Here is a 19,812-nt window from a genome sequence, read left to right as displayed (position 1 = left end):
TTGGAAGAGGTTTGAAATATTCCTGATTCTGGCTAAGTGTGCCTGTACAATGACCCAAGGTTGGCTTTGGAATGTACCATTAAAGTACTGGAGGTCAGAAAAGCTTCCTTCACAAATTTGGTTAAGTGGAGCAGGTTGGTAAAACATCCAGCAACCCTGGAGGTCATAGACCACTCTAGGAGAAATAATTATGCATGGTAATGGACAATTACAGATAATGGCCTTCCGGGGGTGGCAGAAAATACACAGCCCCACAGCCTTGCCTGGAATGAACATTGAATAGCACATTAACTTTATAGCAAGCTAAAAGTTCAACCCTGGAACTGCAGCTGCCGCCCCCCCTCCCCCAAATAAAAATGTCTGCCTGTCTTAAGGGAATCACGGGAGTGGCTGCACTTCTCAAAAGCAGAGTCGAATAAAGGAGGAGATGGGGCTGGGGGAGACGGACTTTGGAAAAGGGAAGGAGTAGTGCACTCTACTCCACTGGGTTGCATTTGCCTCACTAAGTAGAGGTGGTGGCTTGCAGGAGGTGCACAGCAAGCGGTTGTTGCTTTCCTGGCGCCAGGTTTGTGTTTGACGTTTAAAATAGCCCTGTCATGATTGCCTTGTGGGAGAAACACATTGTTCCCGCATTTCCTGATTATGACTTTAGGGAGTAATATCACACCAAATGCACTCAAGGCTACTGTCTGACCTCAGAGAAGGCCAAGAGTGGAAGATTCCAAGTTCAGCTGAGTTTGGGAAGCTTGGCCAGGTGCAGCCCAGCCCTCCTGCAGTACCCTAATGATGAGGATTTGGAGCAGGATAACTTTTTGTGCGGAGTTATTTGGTGGCTCTCTTGCTTGATGGCAGAAAATGTTATCGCTGTGTTGTGATTGTGATAACAATAATAGCTAACATTTATTGAGCACTCAACATGTGGCAGAGCCTTTCTAAGTACATATATTCTCTCATATAATTCTCAAGTAGTAGTGGTATTTCTTTGCTCCATGCAAAGGCTGGGACATGCAAAACGTATGTAACTTGCGCCATGATTGCATGGCAGTAGATTTCAGATCAGATCAATTAGTTTTGCTTGGGAGCCAGTGCTCTCAACCTGAAGTTGCGCTGCCTGGCCATATTGTGTCATTCTTAATGCCTGTTTCATGGAAAGAAATATTTCAGACATAAGGATAAAACCAGAGCTGCCTGGTTAGGACTTTATTGCCGTCTACTAAGAACACAACCCTGAGAGCCAGCTCCGAATGAGATGCCAGGCTCTAATTCTCTCAGATCAGTCCCCCTAAACAGACAGGAGCCTGTAAGATGGAAGTTCTCAAACTTTTTACTTGCACAATCTCTCTACAACCTTAAAAAGTATTGAGGACCTCAAGAGCTTTTATTTATGTGGGTTATATCTATCGATACCATACTAGAAACTAAAGTTGAGAAATCAAAAAAAATTATCCTTTTAAAATAATAAACTCATTACCTCTTAGCATGCGTAACATATTTCAATAAAAATTATTACATTTTTCCAAATGAAAAAGAAAAAACAAACGAAGAGAGTGGCATTGTTATACAATTTTTGCAAATCTCTTTTATGTTTGGCTTAATAGGATGTAGGTGGGTTTGCATAGCTGCTGCTTCAGGCAGGTGGTTGTTTTAATGGAAATACAGGAAGAAAATTCGCTTCATATAGATAGAAGAGGGATAGAAGTATTTTAATAGCCTTTTATATCATTGTCACTATTCTTTGATACTAGACCAAAACTGGGCAAGTGGTAATTGCTTAAAGATTAGTTGTGGTGTGGAAACCAAAACGGTGCTAACGAACGTTTTGTACTCTGTTTCATTAAAATCTATTGATCTGTCTCAGACTTGGCTTCCAAGATCAGACTAGATCTGCTGGTGCGTTCAAGGTGGTACGGCCGTAGACTCTCTTGTACTTTGGGTGGCTCTTTCATCGATGTATGACTTTATAACATTATGCATTGGTCATTTGGGAAATATTAGTTCAATAAGTTATGTACAACTTCCAAATGTTGACACATTTTATTACAAAATACCAGAAAATCACTTTCATTAATACTACTACTGATCTTGTTAGAATAATCTTCAAGTTTGGAAGCTGTCATCCACGTAGTGGGGATCCATAAATTTTCTGAAATTCTAATTTTTAATTGAAAACTCAAATTTCGGCAATAAATACTGTCAGTTGTTTTCCTTGAAGTGACAGGCTCACTTAGTTCATTTTCAAGGGAATGCCGCCAAATATCCGAGTTTCAATAAGTGTAGTTTGTCATCAGTCATTCTTCCAAGGATGTGGTGTTCCTTTAAGAAAAAGCAGTGAGTGTAACTCTTCAACAGTTGCCCAAATGTCCTTTTTCCTTTGGTGTGCAGAAAGCCTGTGTGAGTCCTTCCCACTGAGTCGCACAGTTTTTGAAAAGACGTGTACTCCGAGGTACAGATTTGATCAAGTTACTATTTCTTTCTGCGTCAAGGGCATCTTTAGCAAAATTGATATAACATTTTTTAAAAGTTTTAATATTTTCCTTCATTGCAATGAGGACTATGCGAGCATTAGTATACTTGGGTAGCTTGGGCTAGGCGTGGTGGCTCACACCTGTAATCCCAGCACTTTAGGAGGCCGAGGCGGGTGGATCACCTGAGGTCAGGAGTTCGAGACCAGCCTGGCCAACATGGTGAATCCCTGTCTCTACTAAAAATACAAAATTACCTGGACATGGTGGTGCATGCCTGTAATCCCAGCTACTCAGGAGGCTGAGGCAGGAGAATTGCTTGAACCCGGGAAGCGGAGGTTTCAGTGAGCTGAAATTGCGTCACTGCACTCCAGCCTGGGCAACGAGCAAAACTCAGTCTCAAAAAAAAAAAAAAAAAAAAAGAAAAGGAAAAAAAAGTGTACTTGGGTAGCTTGCCGTGTGCTAAGGACCAGCGGTCTTCCCCACCCTTGCCCCTGCATCATCAGTGCCTGTCACCACAGCGAAAAAGGCAGATTACATCTTTATGTTACTGCAAAAATACTTCTGACCTCTTGGGCCCTCAGAAGGAAGTTGTAGGCCAGGACCTCCAACCACATTTTGACAGCTGCTGCAGTAAGACGTAAGGGTGTGATTTCTTGACATCAAAGCACCAAGCTTGAATGAGTTTAAAGCAGTTCTTAGCTTGCTCTGCCTGGGTCCCATTGCGGGAGGCTGTCATGCAAAGTGGTCTGGGGTGTGACCTGATCGTGGGGAATCCTATAGACCCCCCTCCACCTCCTCCTCCTGTGCAGCCAAGTTTGAAAACTTCTGGTTTAGAGGCAGGTTCTCAAACATTCTTGGTAGGGAGGGGGCTCTCCAGTCCTGTACAGTTGGATAAGTTACTGTTCGTGACAGCTGGGAAGATTTACAAGACAAATGCCTGATTGAAAATTGGCGATAATAAATTGAACTAGGTGTAATCTGGAGTTGAACGGAAGCTATGTGAAACAATATGGTGAGGTATAATTCGGTTTCTTAATTGTATACATTTATGTAGAGGTCCACTCACTGCTTCACATCACTTTCTGGGACCTGCAGGGACAAAGACAAAACATCTATGATCTTACTAGTAAAAGAAAGTCATAAAAGCAGGATCTGTATCCTAAATCTATATGGAGCTGACCATGAGCAAACTTAAACATGTATCTTTGCTACCTTTCTGTCCAGCTCCCTTCGTGCTCTAGAGAGAAAGACCCTGATAAATTAAGCTTCTCCATTTTAAGTTGATTACAGTTCAGAGCAGATCTTTTCTGTGGAGACCTAAATACGTGTACACAGTCAGTCAAACAAGTTCCTAATTTAAAACATCCTCAGTGTACGAAATATTTAAAAGGTTTGAGAAGGAATTCTTTGTAAGACCTCTTTTAGAATGTAGCCCTTGATGAAGAGGAACTGTGTTGGGAATCATCCCTTTCTTCTCCTCCACCCCCAAACTCAAGCTTTCCCATTGGCCTGTTTGTGGCACAACCTGCTCCTCCAGTCTGCTGGGAGGTGTTGATAGAGTCCCAAACTGTCTCTGGTATCTAGCCAATGGTAGGACATTCTGAATTGGCCTAAAGAGAGAAATCTCTGTCTTGGCCCATGAGACAGGCTTTCATGGCCATGAGCCGTTGCCTTGGAGGGTCAGAGAAATGGCGTTTCCTCCAAATCTGACTCTCACTATAGGATTAGCAGTTTTCCTCGGTGACTTGGGGGGATTCTAAGGCACAGGCAGGGGTGTGGAAGAAGGAGGAAGCTGCAGAGAGCAGGAATGAGGCAGGGAGAGGCAGAAACCCGTGCCGGTGGAAGTGGGATGCAGCTAACTTTAGCATGCCACTGTGCCTTACATGCCAGCCTTTTCAGGCCCAGTTAAGTTTCTCTGGGGGTGTGAAAGGGAATCCCAAACTCCATACCACTATGCCAGGAGCACCCGCACTCTCCTCCTGCAGTGGACCCTGTGCTCCACGTGCTCTGCAGGCTCTTCTCTTAACCTTACTTGTGCCTCGAAGCTCTTGCTGTGTGTCTCCTCTCTTTCCTTGACTTGGAATTCCTTATCCTTTATACATCCAGAGCGTTCTCTTGCTTAAAGGTGTCTTCAGGGAAACCTTTTCGAGTCCTTTACATTCTCCTTTGCACTGTTCATCACCCGAGCTCCTCCAGGCCAGGGATTTGCATTCTTCTCGGCCAGCACTTTGGGGGTTGCTGCACACAATGGATGGGTTTTGACTTCCTAGGCTTTTCAGTAGCCCCAGGGCAGCCTGTTTCAAATCAAGTCCTGCTCACCTTGAAGTCCTGTGTTTGCTCAGCCTCATGTTTGTATTTTCCCGTCATCTTCCTTTTTGATTTCTTTGATCTGATTGTGCTCAATGGTGCCCCCATCTGCCCTGCATCTTTTTTTTTTTTTTTCTGAGACAGAGTCTCACTCACTCTTGCCCAGGCTGGAGTACAGTGGCATGATCTTTGCTCACTACAACCTCTGCCTCTCAGGTTCAAGTGATTCTCCTGCCTCAGCCTCCCGAGTACCTGGGATTACAGGTGCCTGCCACCATGACCGGCTAATTTTCGTATTTTTAGTAGAGTTGGGGTTTCACCATGTTGGCCAGGCTGGTTTCGAACTCCTGGCCTCAAGTGATCCACCCGCCTCGGCCTCTCAAAGTGCTGGGATTACAGGCATGAGCCACCAAGCCTGTCCACCCTGCCCTTTTCACTCTCTCACTCTTTCCAGATTCCATACGCATAGCCTGCCGTCCATCCCACATTGACGCTCCACTCCCCTTTGAACCAAGCCAGCTCCTATCTTTAAGAGCCAATTTCAGGTTCACTTTGCTATGAAAAGAGTTCACACCAAGAAAAAAAAAAAGGAGCTTGACATTCTTTCAGAACCAAATTACATTAAAAAGACAAGACAAAAATCTCTTCCTGGGAGAAAGGAGAAATAGGCTCTACCACATTCCATGTCTTGTGCTACAGGAGTGACACTAGTGAGCCAACATCAGCGGAACCTGTACTTTGAAGGTTGGGATGAATCCTTCTCTCCCCTCAGTGAGGAGCATCCCAGTGCCATGAAATCAGTCATCGTCGAATGATACAGCCTTTTTAAAAAATACATTAACTCCCCAGACCCCCAAAAGGTGAGCCCGGGTGCAGTGGCTCACACCTGTAATCCCAGCACTTTGGGCGGCTGAGGTGGGAGGATCACTGGAGACCAGAATTTGAGACGAGCTTGGGCAACATAGCGTGACCTTGTCCCTACAAAAAAAAAAAAAAAAAAAAAAAATTTTGCCATGTATGGTGGCGTGCACCTGTAGTCCCAGCTACTTGGGAGGCGGAGGCAGGAGGATCACTTGAGCCTAGCAGTTGGAGGCTGCTGTGAGCCATGATCGCACCACTACACTTCAGCCTGGGTGGAGCAAGACCTGTTTCTTAAAAAAAAAAAAAAAATGGAGAAAACAACTTACGCTTTTGCTATACACTCTTAGCGCTCAACACAACATATTAGTTGGTGATGGATAGTGTTCAGACTTACCGGTGAGTAATTTTGCCTGACTGGTATGTAACTCTTAAAACTCAGAAGCTAAGTAGGACAAACACCATGCAAGGTATGGGGTTACAGAGAGAAAATCTGGAGTATATAAATTAATCATTTATATGAGCTCATGTGAATCACAAGTACTCTTACTGTTTGTAAATGGTAAATTTGGTTTTGTGACCTTTTTTTACTTTATTCTGGAAACTGTGACTTTTTTTTTTCATGGAGGTGAGTGTAGATCCAGATTTGAACACAGAGGACTCAAAGTGCAACAACTTTGGGAACCATGACACCAGCAAAGGGGGGCAAGCCTTCACCCACCTTGAAATGAATTACTGGTTGACTACTATTAATATGCCATGGGCCCAGAGACCAGCATATGACACTCCATGATCAATAAGGGTATTTATCACGTGCAGGTATTGATCCCTCCTGAAGGAGTGAATCATATTTCACACTGCATATGTTAGTGCAAAAAAAAAAAAGTAGCAGAGGGATTGCGAAGCCCCAGCAAAGAACTGGATGTGCAGAAGGTAAACGGGTGGAGCCATTAACATGCGTATTAGAATAAGAAGTGATTGAGCTCATAAGCAACATCTCTGCAGGTGCATCTGAGGGGAGACAGTGAGCTCCGTTATGGTCTGTGGGACAAATGCTATTGGTAATTTTTCCAGATACATATTTCTTGAGTTCCTGCTGCTTTTCCAAGTAGTTGGATCCAGTCCTTCTGATCTTTTGTCCTTATTGCACAAATTAGGAGTATATACCAATAGTAACACTTAAAACATCTGGGCAGGTGTGGTGGCTCACACCTGTAATCCCAGCACTTTGGGGCTGAGGCAGGCAGATCATTTGAGGTCAGGAGTTCAAGACCAGTCTGGCCAACATGGTGAAACCCCGTCTCTACTAAAAATACAAAAAGTAGCCGGGCATGGTGGTGCGCACCTGTAATCCCAGCTACTCGGGAGGCTGAGGCAGGAGAATCACTTGAACCCAGGAAGTGGAGGTTGCAGTGAGCCAAGATCACACCACTACACTCCAGCCTGGGCAACAGAGTGAGACTCAGTCTCAAACAAAAACAAAAACATGTAACTTCATATTTCCATTTGCATCGTAACAGCAGATCTGAAATGGGAAAGGTTCTCTTGTCCCCCTTTTAGAGCGTGTGAAGGAGGCATGGCTTGCTGCTTCAGTGCCCCACTGCTCAAGCCTCTAGGGGAGCATACAGATGGGCAGGCTCTGGGGCTTCGACCCCGTGGCAGTGTCTAGGGGTGAATGTTTACAGCTGAAGCCCCAGTGGGTGTGTGTTACGGGGTGCCTTTTAGTTTAGCTGTCTGTAGGTGGCTTGCGGTAGTCAGCTCAATTAGATCCTCTGCCTTATTGCAATGATAGAGGGCTTTCTGTATCCCCTGGTTCTTGCCTTGGTGTATCAGAAGAATCAGATCACACGTGGGCTTGGAGAATGAGTGTAAGGTTTTACAGAGTGGAAGTAGCTCTCAGCAGATGGGGGAGCCAGAAAGGAGATGGTTTTCCCCTGGAGTCAGGCTGTCGAGCGGCCCGACTCTTCTCCTGCTTCCCCAGCCAAACTGAGCGTTGTTCTGCTGGTCAATGGCCTAGGCCCATCAGTGACCTGCCAGTGCCTGTCAGTCTGCTCTCAACGTTGAGCTGCTTGCCTTCTTGGACCAATCTACTCCTCTCAATACCCAGCCGCTGCTGTGTCTGCCCGCTAGGGTTTCGGGGGTTTTTGTAGGCACAGGATGGAGGCATGGCAGTCCAGGGTGGTCTTGGGAAATGCAACATTTAGGTGTGAAGGCAGAAGTGCCTGTCTTCACCTAGTCCATGGGCACAGGCTCCTGCAGTGGAGCCTTCGCAAGGGACCACGCCCACCTCTACCCAGCACTTCCCTGCCCACTTCTGTATCAGATCTACAGGTTGATAATTCTGTAACGGACTCTAAGGGACTGCTGGTTAAGAAAGCCAGCACATTCTCTTTCTGTTATTATTCGTTATAATAATACAGCACATTCTCTTGAAAACAATGCTGCTAGCTTTCTGTTACTATTTATTAAGCAATTTTGGTCAATTATCATTCTAGGAAAATAGGGAGTGAGATCTAGCTTAAGAATTTTCAGCAGACTCATTAAAATGTTTCCCTTCAATATACTTCTGTGGTTGCTGTACTTAGTTGTATTGGCCATGCAGTTTTAAAAGTCCCTGTTAGAGTGCACTTGAGCCATGGAGACTGGCAGGAGTAATTCACATTCAGATCAAGGGACTTGATAAACATTGGTGCATTCAGCTCAGGTTCATGGAGCCAACTGTGTTTTTTTTTTTGAGCGGAGTCTCACTCTGTCACGCAGGCTGGAGTGCAATGGCATGATCTCGGCTCACTGCAACCTCCGCCTCCTGGATTCAAGCAATTCTCCTGCCTCAGCCTTCCAAGTAGCTGGGACTACAGGCACGGGCCAATATGCCCAGCTAGTTTTTGTATTTTTTGATATGGGGTTTCGCCATGTTGGCCAGGCTGGTTCCGAACTCCTGACCTCAAGTGATCCACTCGCCTCAGCCTCCGAAAGTGCTGGGATTACAAGCATGAGCCACTGCGCGCGGCCAAACTGCCACTTCTTCTTGTGACTTTTTTTTTCCTGTAGCTCAGAGTGGGAATGGATATGGTTGGGGGAGCTTATTAATTGTATGTGGAAAACCACTTCCTGAAAACTTTATGTATATATAAATATATACATATTTTAAATTTTGTAAGATAAATTTGTGTGTTTTGTGGCATATCAGTTGGAAATATTGCTTTTAGGTTTATCATCAATTAATAGGGACACTTAGGCTGGCCTGCCATCTTTGCTGACACTCCAGTGTTGAAGCAAATTTTGCTGGCTTCTCTCTGGGGAGTTTGCTGTAGCACAGGCTGGACAGATGGTACATCTACTCTGCTCATATGCTTATCCTCTGTCAGTCTGGGTAAGGAGTCAGATGTTCCTTCTGAAGCTGGGGTATCCTGTGACCACTCGGCAGTTGAACAAGCATCAAAAGGGAACCTGGATGGCTTTCCTGGTCCCTGGATGACAGATATTACAGGCGGGCGCCTGTAATCCCGGCTACTCTGGAGGCTGAGGCAGGAGAATCACTTGAACCTGGGAGGCGGAGGTTGCAGTGAGCCGAGATCAGGAGATCACGCCACTGCACTCCAGCCCAGGCAACAATGCGAGGTTCTCTCTCAAACAAACAAACAAACAATGTAACTTAATTGTTTGGAGGGAATTCATAGAACAGGAGACCTGCCAGTGATTTTCATGAAGTTCCTTCCTTTACTACGGCCTCCTTGTGCAAGCTTATAGTGACTTCTTGCCTGGAGTATTTAAAGCACCTAGTCTGTTCCCACATCTCCTTATTCTCTTAGGTCTGTATTTTGTGCTTTGATCGGATTCTTAAATATTTTTCTGCTGCTCCCTTGCTCTGAAAACCTTCATTGATTCCCTAGAGGAGAACTTGTTGGCCTGGCATTCACATTCAAGGTCTTCAGCAATTAACTCCAGCATAACCTTCCATTCTCATTTGCAGTTGTCTCTTGTGAACTCTGCACTCCAGCCAGGCTCATCTGGTCACTGTGGCTGGAATGCGTCTTGTCCTTTCTCTCCTTTGGGACTCGGTTGACCTCCATTATGACTCTATTGGCATTATTCTCCTTTTCTGAGTGTTTACGCACTGTCTCTAAGTCACCTCCATTCTGGCTCATCACTCACCACGGCCTTTTCGGACACCTCTCTGTATAGAACCATTTGGTGACATTATCTGTACTGTCACTGCGGCACTTGGATTATTGCTTTGTAGATTTCCTACTTTGCACCTAATTTCCCCAAATAGATGGCAAATTCTTAAGAAGAAATGAAATGTTTAAAATATGTTTTTGTGCCTTTGACAACATTTAAAGGAAGCTTTGAACATAGTTGTTATATGATAACTAATGAATGAATCAAATCTAAATATAAAAATACAACTTAAGGTCAAGAATAAATGATTTTTGTAACACCTGCTCCTCTGGATTACCCAGAAGTCTTCTGAAGAATATTAAATTTTGACTCTGCAATGTTTTGTACCTAACTGAATGCCTGACAAATAGTAGGCGCTTAATAAATATTTGTCAGCTGGAATAAGCACTTGAATAGATGAATTAAGTTATTGTGGTTAGAAGAAGTGAAGAAAGTCTGGATGTAAGCCATGAAACTCACAACTATTTGGCAGCAATACACACACAGCACATACAGCTTGGGATCTGAGCTCTGAGTTATTTAGGTAGAAGCCCACCTTTTCAATACAATGGAATTCTTTTTTTTTTTTTTTTTTTCCTTTTGAGACAGGGTCTTGCCCCATTACCCAAGCTGGAGTGCAGGGGTGCGATCTCGGCTCACTGTACCCTCTGCCTCCCAGGCTGAAGTGATTCTCCTTCCTCAGCCTCCCTTAGTAGCTGGGACTACAGGCATGCACCACCATGCCCAGCTAATTTTTATATGCTTTGTAGAGGGGTTTTGTTTGTCCAGGTTGGTCTCTAACTCCCGGGCTCAAGTGAACCGTGCACCTCGGCCTCCCAAAGTGCTGGGATTATAGCCAGGAGCCACCGTGCATGACCTCATTTGTTGTATACTTTTATTTAATAGTCAAGACTGTCACAATGATGCAGTCGGGGCATGAAGGTATCTCATATTTTTAGGAATAGCGTATGGAGCAGTTGCTTTGAATTTTGAGAGTAGACCAGTGTGTCTCAACAATTTTAGCACATCAGAATCTCCTGGGCTGGGTGCAGTGGCTCACACCTGTAATCCCAGCACTTTGGGAGGATAAGGCAGGAGGATATCTTGAGCCCAGGAGTTTGAGACCAGCCTGGGCAACATGGTGAGACCCCCATCTGTATAAAAAAAAAAAAAAAAAAAGAATTTCTGGAGAGCTTAGTGAAATTCAGATTGCTGCGCGCCATTCTCAGGGTGTGTGATTTTGTCAGTCTGTGGTGGGGCCCGAGAATTTGCATTTCTTTACGTTCCCAGGTATCGCTGACGCTACTGATTCAGGGACCACACTGTGCGAACCATTGGATTAGACACATGTAGCTTGACAGATATTAATTTCAACCTTTCCATGTACTAGTAGTGTTCATATAAATGCCAGGAGTTATAAAGCTGTTTTTAACACGGACTGAGAATTTTAATTGGGAATTTTAACATACAGAATTCGGTGGTTTATAAACATAGTACTTTGTCAAATCTAACTTTTTTAAAGTGGTTAAACATTTTAACAGTGTAAAGGCAGACATCTACTCTTCCAAAGTTCAAGTGGTTTTATTATTTAAATACTGGTATGGAACAACTTTTCCAATACATATCTCATATTTATTCTTAAAGCTTGGTATAACTTGAAAGAGGAAATAAAATATGGGTAAGTGGAAAAGTGATGGTGTTGTTAACTAATTACAGTCAGCTGTAACAAAACAAGTTATTGCTTTGACCTGACACAGCATTTTATTTGAGGCTTACTATGCAGTTTATTGAAGCCATTCTCTTGTTACCTTCAGAGTTATTACTGCCATTATTTTGTTGCTTGATAAACTGAGGCCTGATAAAAGGTTCAGATTAAGGTCATGCTGCAGAAATTCAAGAACTTGTGCTGTGCCCTGATTCTAGAATGCTGGAATCCTTGGGTTTCTATTTAAGTATTCGTCTGCTACTACATTTTGTTTTCTTTTTTAAGAAGCTTGGTTTTGAAAGGCAGGCCCTAAGTGGGAGGTATTCAGTGTTTTTAACTGCAGGGACAGGCCTAAGGGACTAAAATGCCTTCCTAAATGTCTGTGAGATTGTATAGGAATGAACCATTAATGCTGATGACTGCGTGGTAGGATAGGTCATTTATTCTTTTTCTGAGTTAGATGCTCATATAATTTATTAAATTTGAGAAGGTCATAAGGCTTTTGTAATCAGATAAATAATAGAGATATGACCTTGAAAACAAAAGATTGATATAGAAAACCACCACTTACGCCACCAAACTGGTGTTTTTGTTTGTTTGTTTGTTTTGAGACGGAGTCTTGCTCTGTCACCCAGGCTGGAGTGCAGTGGCTCGTGATCTTGGCTCAGGCCAAATGAGCTGAGATCTCAGGCCGCCCGCCTCGGCCTCCCAAAGTGCTGGGATTACAGACGTGAGCCACCGCACCCGGCCCAAACTGATGTTTAAAATAAGAGAAAGGCCCAGTGGGGAGGTTGAGGAGGAGTGAATGGACATGTGCCCTCTCCAGACTTGGGGATGTGGAATAATGGCATTGGAATGTCTCATCTCATTAGCTGGGAAGAGGAGAGAAGAAAGGAAAGGAATAGAATAAAATAGCGGTTTGGGAGTGCATTTACAGGAGCCTAGCATAGGTGGATTTGGTCTCCTTTCAGAGAAAAGTGACACCAGTGCTGACTTTAAAATGAGGCTTCAAAAATAAATTTTGTTGTAGATCTCAGCCAGACCTTCCAGAGCTTGCACCTTAGTTATGCCCTCCCCCTCCCTTGCATGTTTCCATTTTCCCACACACTCAGCCAGTGGATGGTTTCTGAGCACCTTCTTTGCGCCATGCATTGTGCTGGAAATTTCTCTCATGAGCCACTTCTGTCTGCTTAAGGACACTTAAACCTCTTTATTTATTTCTTTATTTTAATTTTTTTATGTGAGTTGGAGTCTCATTCTGTCACCCAGGCTGGAGTGCAGTGGCGCGATCTCTGCTCACTGCAGCCTCGGCCTCCCAGGTTCAAACGATTCTCCTGCCTCAGCCTCTGGAGTAGCTGGGTCTACAGGTAGGCGCCACCATGCCAATGTCCGACTAATTTTTTGTTTTTTTGTATTTTTTTTTTTAGTGGAGACGGGGTTTCACCATGTTGGTCAGGCTGGTCTTGAACTCCTGACCTCAAATGATCAGACCTATTTCAGCCTCCCAATGTACTGAGATTACAGGCCTGAGCTACCGTGCCCAGCCTTAAACCTTTTTAGAAAAGTGAAACAAGGCCAGGTGTAGTGGCTCATGCCTGTGATCCTAGCACCTTGGGAGGACAAGGTGGGTTGATCGCTGGAGCTCAGGAGTTTGAGACCAGCCTGGGCAACATAGTGAGACCCCATCTCTATACAAAAAAAATTAAAAAAAAACTCCTAAGAGCTTATTAAAATTCAGATTGCTTGAGGTCAGGAGTTTGAGATCAGCCTGGCCAACATGGTGAAACCCCGTCTCTACTAAAAAAAAAATACAAAAATCAGCCAGGCTTGGTGGCTTGCGCCTGTATTCCCAACTACTGGGGCTGCTGAGGTGGGAGGATTGCTTGAGCCCAGAAGGAGGAAGTTGCAGTGAGCCGAGATCGCACCACTGCACTCCAGCCTGGGTGACAGAGTGAGACCCTGTCTCAAATAAATAAATAAACAAAAGTAAAACGACAAGTTTTACTTTTTTTTTTTTTTTTTTTTCAGACGGAGTCTTGCTCTGTCGCCCAGGCTGGAGTGCAGTGGTACGATCTCGGCTCACTCCAACCTGTCTCCCAGGTTCAAGCGATTCTCCTGCCTCAGCCTCCCAAGTAGCTGGGACTACAGGCATACGCCACCACGCCTGGATAATTTTTTTTTTTTTTTTTTGGTATTTTTAGTAGAGGCAGGGTTTCACCATGTTAGCCAGGATAGTCTTGATCTCCTGACCTCGTGAATCGCCTGCCTCGGCCTCCCAAAGTGCTGGGATAACAGGCGTGGGCCACCGCGCCTGGCTGGAGCTTTTACTTTTAACTCACATTATTTTTGACGCCAAGCTACTTGAAAAATGATTATTCCTCAATCCCTTCAGCAAATATTGACCCACTGTGTCTGGCAGTGTGCTAAGCACGGAAGACACAGTGGTGTGCCCAGAGGCTGGGTGCCTTCTTGCTGGATCTCACGTCCTGGTAGTCCTGGTTGGAGAGAGGCCATTCACTGGAATCATCTCTTTGGATTTCTTGCTGCTTGTTGCTCCTTGCTCTCTTGCAGGCCTGCGTCTGCTCCTTTCATCATGGTCAAAAGCGCAAGGCCCTGAAGATGTAGTTGTCTGTTGGTCTTTTCTAGAACTGTTTGCTTGATGTCCTAGCAGCAGCTGACACCACAGCCTGCTTGCTCTGTGATTCATGTCAGCTTTAACCTCTGTGACATTGCATTCTCTCTTTTTCACTCTTCAGGCCTTGGCTCTTCTTTATTCTGTAACAGCTCCCCTCTTCCTTGCCCAGATGGAGCTAGCACCTCCAGTGGTGACTCTTGGATCTGGCTTCCAGTCTCAGCCTCTCCCAAAAGCACGCGTTTCATGTTCCTCACCCTCACCCAGCCCTCCACCTGCCCGCCCGCCCCCCCTCTGCTCTACACACCCAGGCTCCTGCTCTCTGCCTCCCCTGCATCTTAATTCCTGGCAGCCCCTCAGCCCTCCAGTTCTGTTGCGTTTCATCCCCCACATGTCCCTGGAACAGGCTCCTCTCTTATATTTGCAGGCCTTGGAGGTCTGGTCTGTCCCTGAACTTACTTTGGTGGTTCCCTAGCAGGTCTTTCTGCCTCTGATCTCTCTCTCCTTCACTTGCCCTAAGCAATTGCCCTTAGATAAATCTCCTTCAAGCACAGCTCTGACGGTGTAACCTCCTTGCTCAGAACTCAGTGGTTCCCATTACATCCCAGAGTCAGGAGAGCTGTACTGAGGCCCGCCTCACCTTGCCCTAGCCCATCTTTCATAGTAGATGTCTCCTTCCCTTTTCTCATCCAGTTCCTCAGTCTCACTGCCCTGCCCATCATTCCAAACTCTACCCCCACTTTCCTGCTTCCACTCCTTTGTCCTTGCTGCTCCTTTTCTTTCCTCTCCTTTTCTCATTTTTCACCTGTGTCCTGCTTCTTTTTTTAAGTGCAACTCAGGTGCAGTTTTGTCCATGAATTCCTAACTAGGCTACAAGCCATCTCTGTTTCCTCTGACTTCCCATGAAAGTTTATGGGTCTCCCTGTATGATGGTAGGTGGTGGTATTTGTAATCCCTTCACATCTTCTATCCTTGACCGTAGACTCCCTGTGGGCGTGACAGCCTGGAAGATCTTTCAGGCACCCGGACTGGCTCTTAGAACATTGTTTAATAAATATCCATCGGATGGATGACTTCGGAATTCATTTATTGGAATTGACAATAAACAGTTTAATGTCTATGCCAGAGGTTGGCAAACTAGTCTTTGGGTTAGATCAGCCCACTGCCTGTTTTTATAAATAAAGTTTTATTGCAACACAAGCATGCTGCAGCAGTGACTGAATAGTTGACAACCTGAAATAGTTACTGACCTCTTACACTAGAAGTTTGCCCCTGCTCCGTACCTTTGGCCAGATTTCTGAAGATACATGATCAGCTGTGGAAGGAAGTTAAGGAAACAAGCGTTCACCTAAATTCACCTAAACTCTTGACCACTTGCTTTGACTTTCTGATGTGTCTATGTGGCTACAATTAATTTTGTTTTAAGAATGCACAATCAGGTCAACTAGATTCGATCTTCAGTTTCTTGACATTAGGATAGGAATTTCTGGATAGAAGTCGTGCTGTTGGGCTTTATGTAATTAAAATCACCTCTGAAATGGTTTCGGTACTCTCAGTAAAAACAATCAGCTGAGTCTTTCCGTTGTGCCACCAGAGTGAAGCGAACCTTAGAAACCCTCCCTTATTTTGTCTATAGGGGAAGCAACAGATGGTTTTTTCCTCTGCATATTCAGGTACCTTGCTCCGCAGGTCTTGAGTAGGAAGGTTTAGAAGTAAAGTTTCATGGACTCACATTAATACCATGTTGTCTTTTTCTTTTTTCTTCCAATTTAGAGGGACGTATGGTCGTCCAGGATATTCCTGCTGTCACCAGCAGAGGGCACGTGGAGAACACACCTGACCTGGTTTCAGACTCCGCCTACTACAGCAGCTTCTACCAGCCGTCTCTGTTTCCGTACTACAACAACCTATACAACTACCCGCAGTACTCCATGGCCTTGGCTGCTGATTCTGCTTCTGGGGAGGTGGGAAATCCCCTCGGGGGATCCCCTGTGAAGAACAGCCTTCGGGGCCTCCCCGGACCTTATGTGCCTGGTCAGACAGGAAACCAGTGGCAGGTATGATATTAATTACCCAGAGAGTGAACTGGGTGTGTGAAAGCCACATGCATGTGCACACACACGCACATACAGAGGAACACACGCACTTGTGCACACAGAGGCACACACAGGTGACACACACAGGTACACACGTATGTGTGTGTGCCATTTTGCACACATGTAGGCACAATATGCAAAATGTGTAAGGAATTTTTTACTCCGTCAATAATGCCCTTTAGCCTCAAAGGTTGGCTGCAAGGAATTAGAAAGAAATAATGTACAAACTTGTTTTCTTTTTCAAATTTTACTTTTCTCATTTTTTGAATGTTGCATAAGTAACCAGTTGGGCACAGGCAGATCACAAGTACTGAATGAGGTACCACCTCCTCCAGCTTTGTCCACCACTTTCGTTGGGCACCTTAGAAAATGCTGGGTAAAGCCTTCTGGGTGGCAGTAATCTGCGTGATGAATTTGCACCTTGGGAAGGAAACAGGTCATAATCCGCATGGAAGAAAGGTAAGAAAAGGAATTAGGTCACTGTTGAGCTGGACCCAACCTGGGTGCATTTTTCGCTAGGAATAGAGTCAGTCTTTCATTCTCCAAGTATGTTTGTTTGTTTGTTTTGGTTTGGTTTTTGACACACTCTCGCTCTGTTGCCCAGGCTGGAGTGCAGTGGTAGCATCTCAGCTCACTGCAACTTCTGCCTCCTGGGTTCAAGTGATTGTTTTCACCTCAGCCTGTCAAGTAGCTGGGATTACAGGCACCCACCACCCCACCCGGCTAATTTTTGTATTTTTAGTAGAGATGGGGTTTCACCACGTTGACCAGGCTGGTCTTGAACTCCTGACGTCAGGTGATCCACCCCCCTCGGCCTCCGAAAGTGCCGGGATAACAGGCATAAGCCACCACGTCCGGCCCCAAGTATGTATTTTTAAAATAGCATGCAATCAATAGCGTTTGATATTTGGAGGAAAACAAAGCATTTTACTTCATCAGAGAAGGAAGCGTTTATCCAGGGCTGTTCTGCTTCCTCAGTTGCAACCATTTTCATCATGCCTGTTTGTTAGCAGCGGATTCAAGGCATCAAAAGCATTTTGAGGTTAGATTACCATGTATAGCGATATGTTGTGGGAATATGTGGGTGAAAGGTTAGACTCAACACCTCCGAGCCCCCTTCCAAGTGAAAGACATTAGGATTCTGCAAGAACTGTTCTCATTCTGGATGCAGTTGCCATGCTCAGGCTTTCTCAGTGGGGCTTTGATTCAACGCAATGCCACATACATATTTGGGAGTTCGGTGCAAGTGTTTGACCCTCTTTTCGTTTTCCCAGCTTTATTGAGGTATCATGGGTAAAAAAAGTTGTATATATTTAAGATGTATGATGTGATGATTTGATATATGTATACCTTGCACAATGATTGCCACAATTAAGCTAATTAACAAACACATTAATCACCTTACATAGCTACCATTTTTGTGTGTGTGGTGGTAACACTTAAGATCTACTCTGTTAGCATTATTCAGGTACACAATATATTATTAAGTACAGTCACCTTGCTGTATGTTAGATTCCCAGAACTTACTCATCTTATAACTAAAACTTTTTTTTTTTTTTTTTTGAGAGGGAGTTTTGCTCTGTCGCCAGGCTGGAGTACAGTGGCGCGATCTCGGCTCACTGCAACCTCTGCCTCCCGGGTTCAAGCGATTCTCCTGCCTCAGCCTCCTGAGTGGCTGGGACCACAGGCACACGCCACCACGCCCAGCTAATTTTTGTATTTTTAGTAGAGACGGGGTTTCACCATGATGGCCAAGATGGTCTCTATCTCTCGACCTCATGATTGGCCCACCTCAGCCTCCCAAAGTGCTGGGATTACAGGCATGAGCCACCACTCCCAGCCATAACTGAAACTTTTTACCCTTTGCCCAACGTTCTTTTTTTTTTCCAGCTCAATGAATTTTATTTCCCTTGCTGTTTATAAATGCTTTCATTTGACCAGTAGGTATTTGTCAACCATTAGTATCTTGGTTCTGTTGAAGGAGTAAGAACATTTTAAACAGAGATTTTTTTTTTTCTTGCCTTTTCTTTTTTTTTTTTTTCTGAGGCAGAGTCTTGCTCTGTTGCTCAGGCTGGTGCGATCTTGGCTCACTGCAACCTCCACCTCCTAGGTTCAGGTGATTCTCCTGCCTCAGCCTCCTGAGTAGCTGGGATTATAAGCACGCACCACCACTCCTGGCTAATCCAGCATCTCTTTATTTCCTCCACCTCAAGCTCCTGGCAACCACTGTTCTCTGATTCTCTGAGTTTGACTTTTTAAGAATTATTTGGGCCAGGAGCAGTGGCTCATGCCTGTAATCCCAGCACTTTGGGAAGCCGAGGCGGGCGGATCACGTGGTCAGGAGTTCAAGACCTGCCTGGCCATCATGGTGAAACCCCATCTCTACTGAAAATACAAAAATTAGCTGGGTGTGGTGGCACACGCCTGTGGTTCCAGCTACTCCGAAGGCTGAGGCAGGAGAATCGCTTGAACCCGGGAGGCAGAGGTTGCAGTGAGCGGAGATCGCGCCATTGTATTCCAGCCTGGGCGACAGAATGAGACTCTGACTCAAAAGAAAAAAAGAATTATTTGACTTTCCTAAGCCCACTTCAAGAAAATGTGAACTGGAATTTTCCTCTAAGCCATTCTGTTCCATTTTGCCTCTGCCTTTTTTAGGTATTAAAATGTTGTTAAAATTGAAGTCATTAGGTTGATAAAATTGAAGTAATTCCACTTTTTGGTTCTTTTGCTACCCTCAGGGATCTGACTCCTTGGGCATATTAAAATGTCAATTTTAATCCCCAGAGCTACAAATTTTCTTAAGTTTTCCATATGTTTTATTTTTGGAATCATATTATTATTATTATTATCATCATTTTTGAGATTGTCGCTCTGTCGCCCAGGCTGGAGTGCAGTGGCGCCATCTCGGCTCACTGCAACCTCCGCCTCCCGGGTTTAAGCGATTCTCCTGCCTCAGCCTCCTGAGTAGCTGGGACTACAGGTACATGCCATCACGCGTGGCTATTTTTTTTTTCGGTATTTTTAGTAGAGATGGGGTTTCACCATGTTAGCCAGGATGTTCTCAATCTCCTGACCTCGTGATCCACCAGCCTCAGGCTCCCAAAGTGCTGGGATTACAGGCGTGAGGGAATCATACTATTTTGAAGGGAGCTTAAAGCACATTGATATTGGAATTGAAAGGCAATATGCGTATAAAGGAAATACAGTGATTTATGGAACTGAGACTGAGATGGGAGCCCGGGAGTTGGAGGCTGCAGTGAGCTATGACTGCACGACTGGACTCCAGCCTGGGTAACAGAGCAAGGCACTGTCTCCAAAAAAAGAAAATTAAGTAGATTTTGCATTCTACTATCTTCTCCCTATTATGTCGTTGTTGGTTTTTTTCAATTTAAGAATGTTTTAAAAATCATATTTGTTCATTGTAACTGTCTCCTGAGAGCCACTGCGCCTGGCCTAAAAAATCTATTGAGTTCTTCACTATTTGTTCATATGTATTTTCGTTAGCTACCTCAGATCCCCTTTGTAGCAAGATAGGGTATAAAAATACATATGTTAATTATTACTAAAAGACTGACATGTGAATATGGA

General features: G+C 44.6%; 1 protein-coding gene across 2 annotated transcripts in view; it reads left to right on the top strand.

Annotated features, from left to right (window-relative positions):
• DMRT1 (doublesex and mab-3 related transcription factor 1) overlaps positions 1-19,812 on the top strand; it is a 128,865-nt gene that overhangs the window by 35,457 nt on the left and 73,596 nt on the right. For both annotated transcript variants that reach the window (XM_055294373.1, XM_055294372.1), the window contains exon 3: positions 15,902-16,185. In XM_055294373.1, the coding sequence (XP_055150348.1) occupies positions 15,902-16,185 (284 nt within the window). The remainder of the gene's footprint in view (positions 1-15,901; positions 16,186-19,812) is intronic.

Source organism: Symphalangus syndactylus, chromosome 9 (assembly GCF_028878055.3).
Source record: "Symphalangus syndactylus isolate Jambi chromosome 9, NHGRI_mSymSyn1-v2.1_pri, whole genome shotgun sequence".
Taxonomy (NCBI): Eukaryota; Metazoa; Chordata; class Mammalia; order Primates; family Hylobatidae; genus Symphalangus; species Symphalangus syndactylus.
The sequence above is the reverse complement of the archived record's forward strand: the minus strand, read 5'-3'. Positions and strand labels throughout refer to the sequence as shown.